At 40.5% G+C, this 19,457-nt stretch overlaps 1 protein-coding gene and 1 long non-coding RNA gene across 2 annotated transcripts in view; both read left to right on the top strand.

Moving 5' to 3' along the window:
- The first annotated feature begins 2,819 nt into the window (after positions 1–2,819).
- The window catches only part of PRKAR2B (protein kinase cAMP-dependent type II regulatory subunit beta), an 82,423-nt gene continuing 65,785 nt past the window's right edge, over positions 2,820–19,457 (top strand). Inside the window, exon 1 of the mRNA XM_048302625.1 lies at positions 2,820–3,338. Coding sequence (XP_048158582.1) covers positions 3,011–3,338 — 328 coding nt within the window. The 5' untranslated portion in view covers positions 2,820–3,010. The remainder of the gene's footprint in view (positions 3,339–19,457) is intronic.
- On the top strand, positions 6,114–18,813 carry LOC125325511. The gene is made up of 3 exons (XR_007203354.1): positions 6,114–6,129; positions 6,277–6,278; positions 18,691–18,813. It is a non-coding gene; the product is annotated as an uncharacterized LOC125325511 (long non-coding RNA).

Raw genomic sequence — 19,457 nt, 5'->3', positions numbered from 1 at the left:
TTCACTGCTGCAAACCAGGTGAAGGGACAAGAACGACATGCAAAGCAGATGAGCAGTGTGTTATGAAAAGTGCATCTGTTGGCTGGGAGGAGAGGAGACAACAAAGTCTTTAGATTATTTCCTTGGGAATTGTGAGGGGAATATTCTGCCCAATCCTTTTTCAGTACAAAAGGATTTCTGTAGGTTGTATATTCTCTTTCATTTCAAGAAGATATTTACAGCTGAACTGGAATGGCACACAAAAATTAGTAGCAACTAATAAAACTCATTGGAGAGGTGTGAACCAATACTCCATCTAACTGTTCACTCTGCTAGACATAACATATTTTTGACAGCTGTCCTCCTTATGAGGATTTAAAAGCAATTTAAATATCAATACAAGGTCTTTGGAACAGAAAGCATCTGAGGAAACCAGATGACACCAACTTGAACTACAAAGTTTGCTGCCATCCTTTGAGATACACAAAATTCGGGATAAGTTTCACTGGGCACAAACATTTTGGGCTGTTTTGAAATTCTTTTTTAAAAGAAGCATTCTTTAGAGTTCTGCCACCTAGGAATCTCTTATTCAAATTATCCCAGTTTTGCATAGAAACATCAAAGGCTGGATCTTGAGGATGTCCTCAGAGAAGTGATCTCATTTTACATCTGGGAGGAGGGGAGTCTCTGACAAACAAGGGGAGTCCTTGATTAGATGGCAAAAGACACTATGCTGCTAGTAAATTCCTAGAAAAAAAGACTGCCTTGTCTGGCTAAGACAAAACCTCAGGGGTGACAACCCTTCTAATCCTGGAAGACTCCATTAAATGGAATATTATATGCTCACAGAACACCTAGTGCCTGGAAGGCACTAATTACTAACACTTCCCTTCCTGGGGGCTTCCTCAAAGCTTAGGTATCTCTCAGCCTGGTCACAACCAGATCAACCCTCTCAGTGGTGTGAGAAGGTTTTTAAGCTCCTAAACTTGTGAATGAGCCAATCTGGCATTTCTAGCCAACCCACCCTCCAGAGAGACTAAGCTATGCAGCTGTCCATGATGTACAGGTGTCAGCTCTCCTGCTGCACTTGATTCTCAGCCATTTTAATGTATGTGGCTCCATGCTGCACCAGCAGTGCTTCCAACAGGCAGCTGTGATCAGGGTGTGCCAAAACTGGGGCATGGCATGAAGTGGGGGTGTGCTGGCAAGGCTGGGAGCCCCCTGGACACTGCAGCAGTTCTTAGAGTCTGATGACAGAGCAATCTTCTGCAGTCCAGAGAGAACTCGTGGTCTGCCCCCTGATGACTTAGCTTGACCTTGAAGAGGTTCCTCCAGCAGGACAGTGCTAAACAACAGTGAATTTAACTTCAATTAAGTACTAGTGGCTAGCTGTAGGCTTTTCCTGCACAGTAAAATGAAGCCACGAGATGTTGCTCGAAGGTATTCCACAGCTTCACTAGCAGAGGTGTCTCCTGCCTGCTACAGGGCAGCAATATCACCCACGCAGGCATGGTTTACTCGCTTCACTAATTTGCCTGGTCTATAACACTTTGAAGATACAACTTGTGAACGAAGCTCCATTTGAAAATACACACACAAGGAGAACTGGGTTCCACTTGGAAATTGACTCAATTGAAAACTGGCTTTGAGATCCTTATCTGTGTGAAAACTGTCATAGAGATTGCTGTATTATGCTGTCACATTATTTTTTTGAGGTCAGGTGTTTCAGTATCTTGCTACTACAAACTCAGATTTTGACTGCTGATCTTACCCTAAGCCCTTATGAAGCTCATTGCAAGGCCATTTGATTAATGCTGAATGTTTAATGAAATCAATTATCAAACAGCCATGTTGTCCCAGCCTTAGATGTTTTAGCAGTTAATTTGCTTGCAGCACAAAAATAAGACTCCAACAGATCTTTCTGGAACCCCAAAACGCTGGCCAACATTCAGAGGCGATTACAAACCAGGGGGGGATGCAGTTTTCATGCATTCAACAGACCTCACTTTCAAGAAGTGTTTAGTGAAGCATTGAAAAACATGGCACCCGTAATTGCTACTTACTCTACTTAAAACATTTAAGCTTCCTGGTGATGACAAGCAGCACCCACTTACCACTGTGCTAAGTAGTCTCTGCAGCATGGCTTGGAAGAGAGTCTATGCTGAGCGTTGGCACTCAGCAGTGTTTAAATTGGACTTCTCCCCCATTTTTTAACAATTGTTTCTTTCTCCAGCTAAATTTTTTGTGGACCTTAAACAACCAGCTGGCAAACAGGATGTTCTTGCTAGCACCACAACACCCCTCCCATCCTAAATAATATAGACGAATATAAGTAGATAGCACATCTATGCGTATGAATGATGTGGAGAAGAGCTTTAAGGTGATGCATGGCCGTGAAAAAGCACAGCAGTAATCGGCTATGAAATGCTACATGCACTGCGGTCCTTCCCTGAGCGGGGACATGTCCGCTCATCAGGAATCCCCGCTGGTCGCCAGCGCGGATGCCTGGACGCCTCCGCAGGGAGAAGGCACTCAAGGCTTGGGTCCCCGGGAGCCCCGGGGTGGCGGGGGGCCGCGATGCCCGGCGAGGCCGCGCCCCGGCAGGGTAGCCCGTGCGGGGGCAGAGATGCCCCGCGCTGCCCCGCCGTCCCCTCCGCGCCGCGCCGCCGGCTCCCGCGCTGTGGCGGGCGGGGCGCGGCGGCCGCAGTCCCCGGCGGGAGGTTGTCATGGTTTCCCGGGTCACATGTGCGCGAGGTTCCCCCGGCGCGGGGGGAGGAGGCGCCGCCGCCGAGGCTGCCAGAGCCGCTGCCCCCCGCGGACCCGCCCCCCGCCCGCTCCCACCTGCGCCGCCGCCCGCCCCTTCCCGCTGCCCACGGGCGATCCGCCGGGCGCGCCTCGTCCCCCGGGCCGCCGACCCCCGGCCCCGGGCTCTCTCCCCCTTCTCCTCCTCCTCCTTCTCCTCCTTCTCCTCTCCCCTTCCCCTCTCCCTCCCCCTTCCTGGCCGGGCTGTGCCCCCCCGGCCGGCCCCGGCATGAGCATCTCCATCCCGGCGGGGCTGACGGAGCTGCTGCAGGGCTTCACGGTAGAGGTGCTGCGGAGCCAGCCCGGGGACCTGCTGGAGTTCGCCCTCCAGTACTTCGGGCGCCTCAAGGAGGAGGCGGCGACGGCCAAGGCGGCGGCGGAGAAGGAGCCGAGCGGCCGCAGAGCGGGCACCGGCCATGACAGGGGCACCCAGCCGCCGCGCCGGGGCCCCCCCGACGCCCGCGGGGTCAACTTCGCCGAGGAGCCCATGCAGACCGACTCCGAGAGCGGCGAGGACGAGCAGCCGCCGCCGCCGCCGCCGCCGCAGCAGTTCCCGGGTAAGGCTCCCCCGCCTCGCCGGCCCCGGGGGTGGGGGCGGGGGGGCTCCCGCAGCCGCCCGGGCTCAGGTGCGCGGCCGGAGGGATGGGGGTCCCGGCCCGGGCCGCTCGCCGTGTGGGGAGCCTGGGGGACGCAGGGGTGGCGGGAGCGCGCTGGCCTCGGTGCGCGGACACGGGCAGCGGGCAGGGACCGCCTGCGCTGACGCCAAACAGCGGAGCCCGCGGGAGGTTTCCCGTATCCCGCGGCAAACTTTAACCTCCCGGGCTTTCCCTTGTTCGGCGGTGCTGGGTATTTGGCATACAGGTAGCACCAGCTGCCTCGCTTGTAGCGTATGAGCCTGTAACAGTCTAGCAAAGATCTGTATGTTTCCGTTTTATAAGAGCAGAAGAGAGCAAATCTGCATTCTGTAATTAGTAGGTATGTCTACCTTAGAAAACACCTCTCATGGGCATGTTGCTGTATTCATGCACTTGATTAAGCATTTTACGTAGATGTACTTATATGTGTTTTAAAAAGTAGAGCACAATTTAAAGATTTCTGCCTGAAAGCCAGGGTGAAATTTTCTGCGTTTAGAAGGGCCTGTGGAACAAGTGTTGCTGTGACAGCAAAGAACATATGCAGTATCTTTGTGTTTGAAGGTAACACCGATCTGCACGCAGCTAATGACACCTTATCTTTGTGTGGCTGACAGGTTTTATTTAGAGACTGTGTCAATCTATCTGCTGGTGTGGGTTATGGGACGGGTAGGAGCTCTCTCTGAAGAGTGCGTAGTGCTTTGCCTTTGTTCCATGAGCAGGCTGACTGAAGGGTCAGTCAATACGGTTAGATGGGGAAGAGGAAAGCATCCAAGCATCTTTATCTTTTTTTTTTTTGAGGATAGCTTGAAGTGGAAGCGTATCTCATCAGATCGTCAAAGCAGTCATCCCTCCGAGTCGTGCTGGAGGTAGATTTACTTAGCAGAGTACAGGAGGCAGTTGTTTGCTTGTTGAATATCAGTGCATCTAAAATGATGTGTTATGTGCATTTTATCAGGAAACGTAGATAAACAAGTAGGCGTTTAAGAACTGGGTAAGTTTTCAAAATGCTTCGTGTTACCCCATAAGACAGTCACCATTCTTTTCATCTGTTCTTTGCAGCTATACCCTCATGTATTTAATGAGAAATCGAATCTGTCAATCAGATTCCGCAGATTTATGTGGCAATTTAAAACTCTAATGCTGATTGTGACATTAGTAGAAGTTTGAAAATTTGGTGTCTTTGAAAACTGAAATGGTAATAGTATGGAAGAAAAAGCGTATTTATTATCTTAATTCACTAACACTAGGTGTGTTTTTTCAAACATTAATTTTAACACCAAACAATCTCATTGATAAATGGAGAACTGGAATGTTGTATGGAGGGAAGTGCAGAAATGTAGTTTTATTTATTAGTATGTATTTGTTACATACCTGTAACTTTACAAAGTGCTTTAAGAAGCTTTCTAAGCTTTTCTAATGAATACCTGTAATCAAGATTCTTTTGACAGTCTTTTTGTTGTGATTGTGAAGAGGGAAAGCCGTTATTGTCAATATTCTCATTAGGGGACATGCTAGAATCTCTTAGTTTGACTAATTGATTTATTTGCTTGACAAAAACCCTTTAAAATATCACATTTTTAAGCTTAATATATTTTGACTGTTTAATTGTATTATGATTTGTAATTTCTGTCAGTTCAAATAATTATTAATTAAAAGAAACAAAAATGAAAATATTTGTGAAGCCATATGAAGGTTAATAAGAAGTAACTCATAGTAAATGATTACTAATAGTGTGCTTGTGTATGTGTGCATTATGCAGGAGTGTGTATTTTAAATTCAAATTTTATGTCTTCTCTGAATATATTCTTTTAAGGTAACAATGCATCCACTCAGCCTTTTGTTAATAACTGGAGGCATAAAGTATTCAGGTATTTGTTTAATGGGTTTAAATACCAATTTAAAAGCATATTTCTTTTATGCTTTTGCTTTCTGTTTCTAGAAGTAGCAATTCTTAAGAACTTAAGTTTGGGGCAAATTTTTTAAATTTAATTTTTCCTTTTGCCTTTATGAATGATTAAACTGCTTCTGTATAGCCGATTTGTCCTGTTTGCATCCTTAGGAGAGGACAAGAAATTTGTAAAGGTGATGAGCAGATGTAAAATGAAAACCCCTGTGAAAGAGGTCAGACCTGGTGGTGGTATCTTTTCTTTGGTAAAGCACTACACTTGAAATGTCAAACTGACAGTGTTCCTCAATTAATTCAAACAGAGCATTGTTGAGCTCTCAGTCTAAATGCTCCAAACCTATTTTTTCCCCACTGAATATTTCTAAATACCTACAAGCACTGCAGTTGAACTCTTTGTCAGTATTAGTTTTGTCCTTGAAATGTATTTTGGAAGGTACATGAGCATTATCCTGTTTCAGAAATGATGAGATGAGGCATAAGCTGTGTTAAAAAGAAAAAAACCCTGTACTGGGGATTAAGAGTTACACGTGAACCTTGAATTAAACTCTATTCAGATCTCTGCTGTGTCCATTACTTCAGGTGCAGAAACCACATAAAGGTAAAAGCAGTTACCTTGTCTGGAGGGACAACTTGTTGTATCGGTGTCATAGTTTTGAATTGGCACCTGGAGTTAAGGTGACCTCAGAAAGGATATTCTTTATGTTCAGAATATTTAGATTATCCCCTTCAGAACTCACAGTTTAATTTGGGCATGTTTTTTAGGGCTTCTATTTGATTTGTTTGTTGGTTTTAAAAAATATATTAATTGTCCTGCATGGGTGTATGTCATAGGTTAGCAAGCATAGTCCTGGAAGGGACGTCCTTGCTAAGGGGTGCTTACAGTTTCCTCTGGGAACTGATAGAACCTATCAGCTGGCCAGTTTGAATATGGACAATTCTCTAAGCCACTTAAAGTTGTGACCACCTCTGTGATCCACATTTAAGAATAGACAAACTCCCCCTCCAAGCTCTCTCTCGTTTCCGGTGCTGGCACAGGTGGCTGTGGGCCCCGTGTGGGGGCCAGCGGGCCCAGCCAGGCCCTGCTTGGGCCAGGCCGGGCCGGGCCACGGCCATCCTGGAGCCATGGACCTGTTCCACCTGCGGAACCCCCCCCACTGCCTTGCCGTGGGCAGCCGGAGCGGCTCGGCTCTCCCCCCTCTCCACTGCGATAAGAAAAATTCAACATTCCAGCTGCAAAGCTGCAAGGCCGAGGTGAGATTAACCCTTTTACTGCTGTGAAGAGCTGAAACCCTGAGGGAAGAGAGAGAGGAGATGCTTAAAGCTGAAATTCTGTTGTGAAGCTATGATATATCAGAGTATCCTGTTGTAATTTCATGAAGATATGGGGGGTGGAGTGTTCAACTTGTAAGCAAAAGCACCTGCGCTGAGATAGGCAGATGCTGACGCAGCTGTAATTTCATGAGAAGTTTGGACAGCGAGAGATGAACCAGATGAGGACTTTTGCTCCAGATGGGAAAGGAGAAACCTCAGTTCCTAGAGATGCTCCCAGAGATAGTCCTAAAGATGAAGATGATGAAGACCCTTTGCTCCCAGGGAAGGAGAAGGGCCTCTGTTTTTGTTTCTGAATGGCTCAACCTTAAAATTGTACCCCAAAAAACTTCAAGAGTGGACCCTCGAAAGCAGTTGTGGGAAAAGCTGCAAGTCGGGGGAAGGGACTCACATGCAGGCAGAGAGACTCCTCTTCCTAAATGGACTGAACAAGGTTATTATGGTAGTGGTAAACAGACTGAACATCTTAAGGGTTGTCTTTTTACATTGTCAGTGGGAGAAGGGAGGAAGGTGGGGGGAGGAGGAGAGTTCTGAAGGTGGTATAATTTTTTTTTCTTTTTTTCCCTCTTTTAGGTCTGTTAATAAACTGCTTTATATTCTTTCAAGTTTGGTGCCTGCTTTGCATTTCTCCTAATTCTTATCTCACAGCAGATAAACAGTAATGAGTATTTTGGACCAAACCACTACACTAAATTGGTGTTTCTGCCCGGTTACAGTGTATTAGCATTAACCAGTTACAACTAATTCCTACTAATACTAATAGCAATTACTAAATTGAATAGGACATACACATAAAAATGAGCCCCATTTTAGAAAATTTGTCTAACTTTTAACAGGTCTAAAGCACATATTAAGATTTATTACACTGTGTCTGCAAAATCTGAAGATGTTCAGTAAAGTATTTGTTCTTTTTACAGTGACTATGCTTTTCTTTTGATGTTACCACTTACATGTTGATTTGCAACTTATTTTGGTGGGTAATAACCCATGTAATTTGTAACAGCTGTTTTAAAATATTTGCTGTAGCTAAAAATTAGTATTTCCTCTAGCCTTAATATGAATTAGTAGAGGAATTTTTAGAGGTAACATTGCTGTTCTTTAAACTCAAAAATTGCAGTGCTGTATGTATAATTTGGCACTACATATCCTTTGTTTACTTTATTTTTCTTTTGTTTTGTTTTACTTCAGTTTGTTTTGGTGTCTTTCTCAGATAGTGGTGTATTTTAACAGGAAAATACTACAGCTGTCCCTCTCCTCCCCCGTGTGCTTCTGTTGGTGTGTTGGTTGCTTTGAGTTCCTTCTTTGAAAACTTGAGCTAGAAAATGCAAGTGCATATCTCAGCTTAACCCACTGATTGCACCTAAATAATATGAGATCACTGTGTAGGTAAAACATACATATTCTACATTACAATACCAATTTTAAAGGCATGTCTTTATTTTAGTTCATTTATTCAATCTGAAGTGCTTTACAGATGTACTGTTGATAAAAATTTTGAAATAATAGATAAATTGTAGAAACAAGAGCATCAGAAAAAACTTTGCACACAACTACTTTTGTGCCAGCTTTGTGATGTTAAATGGTACTTCACCAGTTCTGTTAAGCTTTTTTATTGTTTTCTTCCTGAAATTAAAGAAAACCAGAAAGCACTGATTAGTTTGTAACTTTCCTGTAAGTCTATTGTGTGTAGATAACGGGTAGATTAGAGCAGTGGAAGGGGTCAGTGAGAGCAAGAGAGCAATATAAAAATACATGTGGTTCATAGTGGGATATCATTAAATCAGGGGCCATATAGAAAAGCATGTGAATTTCTTATAAATGTGTATATTCAAACTGAAATCTGGGGTATGATGCATAATGGCTGAAAGCACTGCCATCTGATATGTACTTGGCCAACCTTAGAAATGAAGTTTTAATCATTTCTACAGTCACTCTTTTGAAATACAGAAAGAAATAAAACATTATTTGTATTATGAGGACAAACCTGATTAGACCCAGGCTGGAGCAGCCTTACTGTGGATGCAATTTAGAAGAGACAAGTTTCCAGCTGCAGACGTTGTGAGCATGGCATTGTTGGAGCACTCCTTGGCAAGGCTTTGGGCCATATCTCTTTGCAATTTTCTAGACTATGCCTGCTGTCATTCAGAGAATAACGTGTGTGAAGAGTAAATAATGTGTGTAAATAACTGTTCAGGATGGGTGTTTGGGAAGAAGACAGATTCTGGGAAGGAGAAGAATTCAGCTGCGTGAATTGGGTGCCTCACTCATCCAGTAGGCTTTGGTCAGGGGTTGGCTACTGGCTGCTCTTTTCTACTAGTGTACACAGTCACAAAACCACAAAGCTTTCTATCCTTGCTGTAAGTCTTCAGAATAATGCAGATTTTTGAAATAATGGTTTCCAGTGTTTTTGACAGGAGCAAACTAAAATATTTTCTTTGTGCTAACAGTTATTTTAGAAAGTAAACCCAAGCAAGTTGGCTATTGTCTGTGGGTTTTTTGGGTTTTTTTTCAGTTCCTTAATCTGACACAGATGTTTTAGTCAAGTGGAGAGATTTGCCATCAAAAAGCTTAGTTTGACAAAATTATAAGCAACTAGAAATGTGAACTTGTAATATCTACCATTTAGTAGCCTTTGTAGTAAGGAGTATGGTTCCCTCTCAGACATGCGTCTACTTGTGATTGTAGATGAAAGGAATACTTTTGACATAACCACTTTTTAAAATAATAAGTATGTTTAAATTAATAACTTAGTTGAAATTATAGCAGCCTCCACTCAAAAGTATTTATGCATCTGTGCTCAAAATTAAGCATGCATGAGTGGAGGTGTCTCTGCTGGCTAATATTTTGTTTAAGTTTGTGTATTGAAGAGAGGCAGGAGAAAATTCCAAAGACTTATGGACAGAAAAGTAGTAGAACTATACCAAAAATATTTGAATTTGTCTTCAGCTTCTTTTTCGCTAAGGAGACAATGTAGAGGTGATTTTGGCTGACTGTTCAGCTTGGAAAAGGAGAACAGCATTAATTCAGTGCATATAGGAAGACATAAAATTTCGCTGGCATGGGTTTGTAGTGATTGCATTAGGACTTATAACCTGTAAGCAGTGTCAGTACTAACATTTGCACAGCAACTCTCAGTTTTTTGCTTATATCATGTCTGTTTCAAAGGAAAACTTGCTTCCTCAGGAACTCTCTAGGAGTATTATTTCACTTGCTGACTTCATTTCAGTTTTCCAAAGAAACCTTGTATTTTTCTTTCCCTGTGTTTACTCCTGTTTATACATTTAAGTGAATGGAAAAAACAATTTATTTCCCTGCTTGGTGAACAGAATAAAGATTAATCTCTGGACACTAGGAGAGTGTGTGTTTTTAGAATGTACTCCTACAGCATAATGACCTAGTGTTTGTAACCTGCACAGAGGTGCTTCTTGCGTCTGTCAGGAAGTTAAGCTTGGTTTAATACATGTATATCCCATGGTTTATCCCAAGTCTGTTATGCAAAAGTATTGCATTATGTTCTCTAGTTCTGTCCAGTTCCCTCAGTCTGCGTGAAATCTACCTAAACAATCAAATCTCTGCAGACTTATTGGCCTTAGCTGCTTCTGTAAATCTGGAACATATGGTTTGGAAAACACACATTTAAGTCACAAGGTACAGATTAGTCAAGGTACAGGCTGCTGCTGCGCTTCCGATTTTCAGATATCAAAGATGACCTCTAGATTGGGAAATTTCGTTTGTTGGGACAGTGATGAAAGAAACAAGAAGGCAAGGTGGAAGGCAGGACATAGAGGTAGAAAAGGAGTCCGTGTGTGGCAAGGGAAATACAAAGGTAAAAACAAGAGGAAGGAGGAGATACAGAATTGAAGTAAGGGGTGAAAGATAAAAGAATAGACAGCATATGTGAGGGAGAGAGAGCAGGTTAAATTCTCTGCCCTTATTTTTCTACCCAGATACAGCCCTCGTCGCCCAAATTTATGTCCTGAACTTTCTACTGAAATTCTGTTTGGCTTATAAATATATTTCAGAAGAGCATAAATGTGAACTTAACTAAAATCAGTGGCCAATGCATTGTATGGATGTTAACTTGGTCATCTGATGTTGAGAGATCTTTGAAATGTTTTGACATGGTCATCTCATATTACCATGTCTGGAGCCTCATAACACTTGTATTTTAATGAAAGTTTCAACTCAAGTTTTTATGGAGAATTCAGATTGTTTTCAGACAATTTCTGTTTTAAAATAACAGTAGTGGTCATCATCAAGAAAGTAAACAGGCCTATGGGTACAGCTGCCATCTTCATAGGCAGCTAAGAGGGTGCTGATGAGAAATGAAATATTGAACAGTACATAATAAACATGGTGAAACGTTCCTTCTTTTAATGCTTAATACAAGTCACAGTGGTTATTTCACCAACTGTTATTTTAATGGAAATGCCTTAAAGTCATGCTGCAGTGAAACTATTCCTACCCCAGGTTTGAGCTCCTATTGTGAGCTTTGAGCGAGTGTAATTATACAGAAGTTCTGTGCTTTAAAAAGGTGAGAGATTTTTAAAAAGTGAATGAAGGAGGGAGAAGAGTTTGAGAAAAAGAGCCATTAAAAGTGGCTCAGTGTTCTCTGCTGCTGGAATAGGTCTTGACATTCATAATTAGAGGAAGAAGAGGTGATTTTACTTGGGATGATAAATATATCACATAGTCTGTTTGATACTGTAGGTTGTTTTATGGGTGCATAAAAGATGAAGTCCATGTATACATGAACTACTACATGCTAGATAAAGCTGTAAAAGAAATAAGCTTGTCTATAAGTAGGTATTACCATAAACATCCATCAATTATGGTATTGTTTGAAAGTAGTCTTATGAGAATATTTTCAGGGAAATATACATATTTTTCCTTTTCTTTGGGACAATGGATGATGATACTGGTAAGTCTAGATAGCTTTATATAGGGGTTTTATACTGAAACCCCGTATCCTTTCAGGAAACCTTTTTAGGCTCACCCTTTCATGTGCTGTGTAGGAATGATAACCCATTTACTGCATGGAACTGAACAGGATGTTTTGATCATGACAATTATAAACTTGGGGTTTTATTTAATTTTTTTCATTACTGAATACATTTTTTGGCCTGTAGATCAGTTTTCACTCATAGTACTAAACAAGACTTCGTCGAAGAGGGTGAAATTTGGCTCTGAGTGTGCTTTGTTTTCTCTTCTTTGTTTTACTGTTCTAATTGACTGGTGTTATTACATTTTCCTTGTAGAAAAACATCATGTTTGTCAATATGCTTTTTCATAAAAAATTTTGAGGAGCTCTGTTTCAAGTTTTTGTGCACTTGGTGATAAAAATAGCAGAAATATTCACATAGAATTTCTATTTGCAGTTTCTAGGTGGTGTAATACACAAATCCAGTTTTAAATTGACGCAGCAAGTAGCCTAGAAGACATACAGTTTTGGGGTTACATCAAAAAGATTATGTTAATCAAATGCCCAGTGCCTCATTCAGTATTTCAAGTGATACCATGTCATACAAAAACATGGGAGGTCTGAAATGACGGGGGATGGAGACAGGCAAGGGTGCCTGAAGTACGTAGGAGTAAAATGCAGATTATAGGTACAAGGTATCCTCAGAATGAATTATACAACAACCATGTGACAGTTTGCCATCCTTTCCATAAATGGCATCCTTTTAGCATCCTTTTGCTGCTCAGAAAAGTAATTTGTGGACCACAGATAAAATTATAAAAATAATTCAAAATTATAAAGAATGGAACAACAAAAAAAATCCAAATTTTAGTCAGCCTTGCTTTATTGTGCTATAACACTCTGGATAATGGAAGGTTGAGTAGTAAAAAGCATGCTGTAACAACAGAAAGTGTTTTTCACTTATGTGTTTGACTCTTAAATTACTCTGCTTAATGAGATTAAGAAAAAAATCATCAGAGCAAGAATTTGAAGCTGATAGCTTGACCAGGTAAAGGCTGATAATGAGAATAGCTTCCTTACACATACTGTTCCAGTTATATGACTGCAGTGGTTTTTGTAAAGCTGGGCTAAAAGGGACAATTAGTAAATATTATGAAGGCTTCCTTAATGGAGGGTCTAGAAAATTGCTGTATAAAATAGATTTTGAAAGGAGAAGTAATGTGATCTTTCCGGCTCAGTCGTTCCAGATACCATCCTGCTTGTATAAAGATTTTTATAACAGCATCAATCCCTTCTGAATCCCTGTGATGCAGACGTCAAACATGTTTTTATAAGTAGTAGTAGTGTTTTCATATTACAACTTTTTAGCAGACATGTCCATTGTAAAGCATACCAGACAGGAAGAAAAGAAATCCTTGCCCAACACTGGAAAGAAAACATTCCTTGCAAAGCCTCAGTGTAGACTATAAATAAAAGATGTACTGAATTCTCAGTGTTGGGATGAATACAAGGTGGAACCAAGCATAAGCATTCAGACTTGCCTGCCCAGGAACACAGCCTGAAAGGCTTGGTGTGTTTTCCCATTTTGATTTTAATGATAGTTTGTAATGCTAGTGTGAAAACCAAAATTCATTCCCATCAGTTATAAGGCATTTGCAAGTGTTGCAGGATATGGGTTAACTTGAACTCAAACTCTCCATGACAGCTTTGCTATGGCCTTTTTTTGGATGACCTCACGTATGAATATATATTTGTTATATTATCAGACACTGATCTGGTCCTTCTAATCTCTTTCCCATTATTTTTACCTCCGAAATTGTTCCCTTTTAGAGCCTCTCTCTGAAGCTGTCACACTTTTCATTGATGCTGAAGAACTCCATCTTTGGGCCAGTAATTGCCTTTGCTAAAAAATGCAGACTAATACCACAAGTCCTTGAAATACACGTTGTTCAAGAAATTTGCTATTTAACATCTTGGAAATGAATGTCTAAAAGCTGGTAAATATGTTTCAGTATTCCTCCTGTATTAACAATGGTTAATGGGGCAAAAACATCTAATAGAGGGCTGGAATTGTCCTGAGATTTCTTGTTCTCCTCCAAAACAATGTTTGTGATACTCATCACACTTGCAGTCAGAAACAACTACAATATGTGCTATAGACATATATTAAAATTTTATTCAGGCTTCAAACATAATGTTTTCTACTATTGTTATAAACCCCTTTTTTCATCATGAATGAGTTTTGAATATTGTATATTCTTAATAATTGATGATATTAAACATTAAAGGGAGAGGTTTAATTTTTTGTTCCTAGTTATGCCTAATTTCTACTGAAATTGAGAAATTAGGACCCAGTAGCTTTATTGATCTGTTTCATCATGAGTCTCTTTAGTACTAGACCCAGTCATCATTTTATCTTTAGTTCTATTTTGGGGGTTTTTATTTTCCAGTTTTCAATGCACAGTGCTTTTTCTTTCCAGCCATTTTGTTCAGTGCCTTTGCGTAACATTCAGGCATCTTTCTCTAAAAGCCATCTTCTAGCTGATAATTTATCTCTCTCTACTGATTTTTAATAGGTAGTCTAAACAAGAGAAACTTTGATCTAGCCTTCACCACTACAATATTTAAGCATCTGTGAGGTAATTTAAATACAAAGTTAACAGCCTGCCTTCCTTCCTGTTGCTTCAGCCTACAGGAAATACTGTTTAATGCCTAATGCACATATAAAAAATTGGTTTAAAAGAAGATAGATGGTTATATATTCTTAGGTACTAGTAACTTCAATTCTTGTTAAAAATTTTATCTGCAGTATTTTTCTGCACGTCTCCCTTGCTAAGCTGTCAGTTTTCCCCTTCTATTGGAATGTAGCTGCTGCTGGCAGTTGAGGTGGGAGTAGATGTAGATTTATTTCCATTATCCACCTTGCAAAAAGAAGTAATTTGTTCTTCTGGCTTTGCCTTCTTAGTATCAGGAATAAAATGGAGTCACTGATTTAAGTGCACCTTAGTTTGCTGTCTATCTGGAATATATTGTCATATGAACATGGCTCATCAGTAATTATTTCAGTTTATGGCCTCAAAAAAATTTGCAAAAAGAAGAGGAACAATGTCATACTTTCTTCAAGTCCATTCTTCAAATTATTTCATTAAGCACAGATGCAGGGTTTGGAAGGCATAGGGAGACTGGGAAGTCTTGGGATCTTGGGAAGTCTAATCAAAGAACAGTTCGAGCTTGTGAGAGAAAGTTAGGCTTCCCATTCAAATATGTAGGTGTTTGTCCTCTGACTGTTTTTGGAAATTCAAGGAGTTTCTCAACAAGAACTTCTGTGAATACTGCTAGAACGACCTGAGTTTCTTGCTACTGCCAAAATTGGATGTCATTGATCCATTTCCACGAAAGAGATATTTCCTGGGAAGGTTATATGGAGCACAAAAGTACAGCAATGAGTTGCAACCTACTTCTTCCATCTCAACCTTCTTTTGGCTGAAAGATCTTTCTCATGCACTGGAATAAAAAAACAAAAACCAAAGAAATGACAAACAACAAAAAGAAACAAATGGTAGTAGGAGACAGTAAGAACAATTCCCGTTTTTCACCTTTTGTTGCTGTTAAGAGGGTATCAAGTGTTTCATTTTCCTTCTTTTCTTTTTCTTTTTCTGTTTTTTTTTTTTTTTTTTTACAGTATGTGAAATTAAGAAGGTTGCTTGACCTGCTCTTTATCCAGAAGCTCAATCATGGGCTAAGATTCATTTCCCTTGTTTTGAGATAAAGTATTATTTGCGTTCTGTTTTACAGTAATGGGAGATAAATCACAGAAATGTGTGTGATCACCCTTCTCAGTCAAAAGGAGTCAGATTGATATTTACAATTCTAGCATGACACTCACTGTCTCCATGGCTGTAACACCACATAACATAAAACCATCTGGGACTGAGCTGATGTCAGGTGCATGTATAGGCCTTTCAGAACAGGAGACAAGTACTCTTGGATCCAGATCAATGTAGCCTTGGTGTCAGCCTGTACCTCATTGGGGCTTACTGAAATATGCTTTTTCCTGTTAGAAGAATGTTTTTGTGTCCAACTCTGAAAGAATTCTGTTACTATAGCATCTGGATCCTTGGCAGAATCAAAACTAAGCATGTAAATGAGCTTCAGAAAGACATCCTTAAATCCTACAGGTTAAGAATAGTAGTGCTTCTCCCTAATTAAGCAGGTGATTTATTGCCTCTTCTAGCTTGGAGGTGACAGACCCAAGGTCCCTTTTCTGGGAGCTGGCCTGTGGTCCCACCCCTCAGGAGGGGTCTGTCCCAGAAGGCACTGTTAGAGGCCCCCACTGGCATGGGCACAAGCAGGGCATCATTCCACTGCCATGGGGATATTCAATCTTCAAGCAAAATTATTTTTGTTCTTTTTATGAGCCTAGAGTTTTCTGTGCTTGCTAAGATGTGTTTAGCTTCTGAGAAAGCAGTTATCATATGTGGTTGTGGTCAATACATTGCAATCTGATGTCTCACCTTTGCCATCTATTGCAATGTCCTTTTCAGTGAATTTCTTTCTTTTTTCTTTTCTTCTTTTTTTTTAAAGTTTTGATATTTAATTTGCTGAAGTTATTACACAGTTGCTTGTGAAGAACTAATAAAACTGACTGTGCAGCTCTGAACATACACACTGGCACATGCCTTCTTTGTTTCTTTAAATCATAGTGTGAATTTATTCCAGCACTCTGGTTGATTGGTATGGATTCAGTTCAGTTGGAGTGAAAAAAATCCAGCTTGATGGCCTGAAAGGGGCAGTGGGTATATGGCATGGAGTGTGTACTGTACCATTGCAGTGCTGAGTCTGATTCAGAAGAAGAGGATTCTAAAAGTGCACTGCAGTGTTCAGGTGGAGGAAGCACCTGACTGGTTCAGAGCCATCTAATACTGATGTTGTGAGTGTCTAGTACTGATCAGCTGGAAGGTCAAGACTGAATCTATGTGACCTATCCTTCATGGTAGGTACTAGTTTGGTATCAGCTTCTATTTTTCACAAATTACTGGAAACTCCTTTCCTTTGAGGCTTTTCTCATTGTTAAATTCAGTTCAAAATTGTAGAGCAAGTTCAGTTTTTTCTTTTGTTAAGGAATTTGTGTATCACTTGAAAATGAAATTGCCCTTGCTTGTTTCCAGTGTTTGAATGGCTTGTGCTGAAACCAATTTAAAATTGGCAGACAAGGTTCTGTGGAACAGCACTCTTTCTTCCTAAATATCCAGAATAGAAATGTAATTGCTGCGACACTTGGAGCAGTTACCCAACTGTGACTGACACTCGGAAAGTAACAGGAGCCTGGTTATTGCTGAAAACTATTACTTAGATGTTTTTGTTTTGTTTTCATTTGGAAAATGTACAAAGATCAGAATATAAACGTGCTGTTTTAAAAATGTAAAGGCAGAGCCAATAAGGTACACATTTATTCCGGAAACCCTACTTTATATTTACTTCTGGCTAAGAACTGACATGGTTTAATTTGTGTTCTGCATTCCAGGACAAAACAGTTTATAGAGCTGTAGAGCTACTTTTTTTTTTTTTTTTTTTTTTTTTTTTAGATGAAGGGATGAATTTAGCTTTTGTCTTAGCAAGAGCTTTTAATGCAGTACATTTTAAGTAGAATTTTTTTCCCCCTGAAACTAGCCTCATGCCTTTCTTGCACAAATTCTGTATTAGAGATTGAATAGCTGCAATGTTTTCTAAGGGTAACTTCTCCAAGTGTAGCTATTGTTTGACGTGGGATTCTGTGTTCCTAGAGTGAGGATCAGATGCATATAACCGACTGTGCCTAAGGGAGTGGAAAGAAGAGTGAAGCTTTGTAGTCTGTAGTTGGAAAGTTACATAAATTCCAGTGAGAACGTGACGTGAAATTTGGCACAGGATACAAAACTGTCACTTTTTTTTCTGTTTGTATCAAAAGAAAGTTTAGTCATAGGTCTCAGTTTTAAAAAAGTATTTTTGGTGATCAGTAGTTTTGATATCTAAGATAATACATATTACTTTGATTTGACTGCTGTTTTCTATTGTTCAGATCCTACATATTTTATGGAAGTAGTTTGATTTCTAAGTAACTCTTTGTTTTAAAAGCAAAAAGCAGAATTTTGCACTGCAGGTGTGAAACAAATGAAAGAGGCATGTTTATCAGAATTATTGGCGTGTCTGTAAAACTGGGTAGTGTTCATCTGTAATACTTCCAGAAATTTTAAGGTCATGATACAGGAACACCTACAGTGCCTGTGAATCTATATGCTTTAGAAAATACATACATGTCTGTTTTTAATAGAATGACCTGATGAAGCTCTTGTAGTACATCAAATTAGTGATAAAAACATCTTAAAATGATTATATATGGTGCAGTATGGCAACTAAGGGTAACTTCCCATATCCCACCAGTCATAAGAGATACTTAAAAACTGTGGGGAAAAAAATCTATTTTAATACCCCGTGGATCTGGATGAAGTCTGGAAAACAAAGGAATTTGGACTGAAGGCTAAGGTTTGGTCTATTCTAATCTCATGCCTTGATAACTATCTTTTAAGGAAGAAGAATTGTCCACAAATTAAAAATAGGGCTCTGAGAGTTAAGACAAATTAGGTTAAATCTTCATGCATGTCACAGGCATGCTGTGCATCTTTGAGTAGTTTGCACTGGTGCCTGTAACTTGATGAAATGGAATATTTTCCATTCCCAGCTTGCAGCAGTAGCAGTATGTGTGCGAAGGGCTGTGAAGGGCTCATGTACCATTGTTTGCCTACAGTACTTGAAAAAACTTTTATATCTTAGAAGCCAGGGCCCAGCTGATGCTAGAAGTTAAGAGATTTTTATCTGGTGCATCATTTTTTTCTGGCCAGATATAGAAAATAATGGGTCTGTCTTTGAAAAGTGCAGGAATACATGAGCAATCAGCAAAGCCCTTGTAAACAGAGGAGACTTATATGGTTTGGTTAGGCTAGATTGCCCTTCAAAGTGTAACAAACTGAGAAAGCTTTAGAGAATTTTGCCATTGTCCTACGTAGATTATATCTGGGCCAGCTTGACTTCTTCCTGGTTTTCCCACAGAAGAGTACTGGTAAGATTGTTGGTAACCATAGCTGTAGGAACCCAGAGTGCAGAGAATATTTCTCTGCCTGTTTTGAAGGGTTTTTAGCCCCCTGAGCAACACTGTTTTGACCTTTGTCCATGGAAAAATTGCCAACTATCAGACAAGAACTAGAAAATACAGTGGTGTGAATTAGATGATAGACTACTGTGTAAGATTGTCACAGGGTGAAAAATTTAGAGGTTTTGGGCTTCTCTTTGTAGTAAATAGATAAGAGTAAAAACTATCAAAATGGAGGATTGTTGTTGTTCTCCAAACCTTCTTCATCTTCTTCTTCTTCTTCTTCTTCTTCTTCTACTACTACTACTCCATATTCTGCAGTAAAAGTAATTTGGGATGATTGGACAAAAAATTCCGCAGTTCCTGGCTGTGTTGCTGAATAATTGGTAGGAAAGTGAAAATAATATACATTTTTAGTAACCATTGGTTAAATTATCTTTAAAAGGCTGTGTAAATCTTGATAATTGGACACTTTTCTCCATTCTCTGCTCTGTGTTATGTTTGGGTCATGCTAGTGACTCTTTTTCTCTGATAAGACTTAATAAACAACTATCTAGCAGCAGTGAAGGCTGAAAGTCTCCGTTTGTCTCTCGAACTAACTCCTGGCAAGGACTTTAAAAACTCTCTCCCATCAGGAGAGATTTGATTTATGCCACGGGCTGTGGCACGTAGCTTTGTGCTCTAGTGGAAAGAAGAGCATGTCCCCAAAAGGGCATGAACCCTCTGCGGAGTGCGGGGCAGAGACACAGGGCACACTGC

Source organism: Corvus hawaiiensis, chromosome 4, assembly GCF_020740725.1.
Source record: "Corvus hawaiiensis isolate bCorHaw1 chromosome 4, bCorHaw1.pri.cur, whole genome shotgun sequence".
NCBI classification, from domain to species: domain Eukaryota; kingdom Metazoa; phylum Chordata; class Aves; order Passeriformes; family Corvidae; genus Corvus; species Corvus hawaiiensis.
This window is presented reverse-complemented; position numbering and strand designations above follow the sequence as displayed.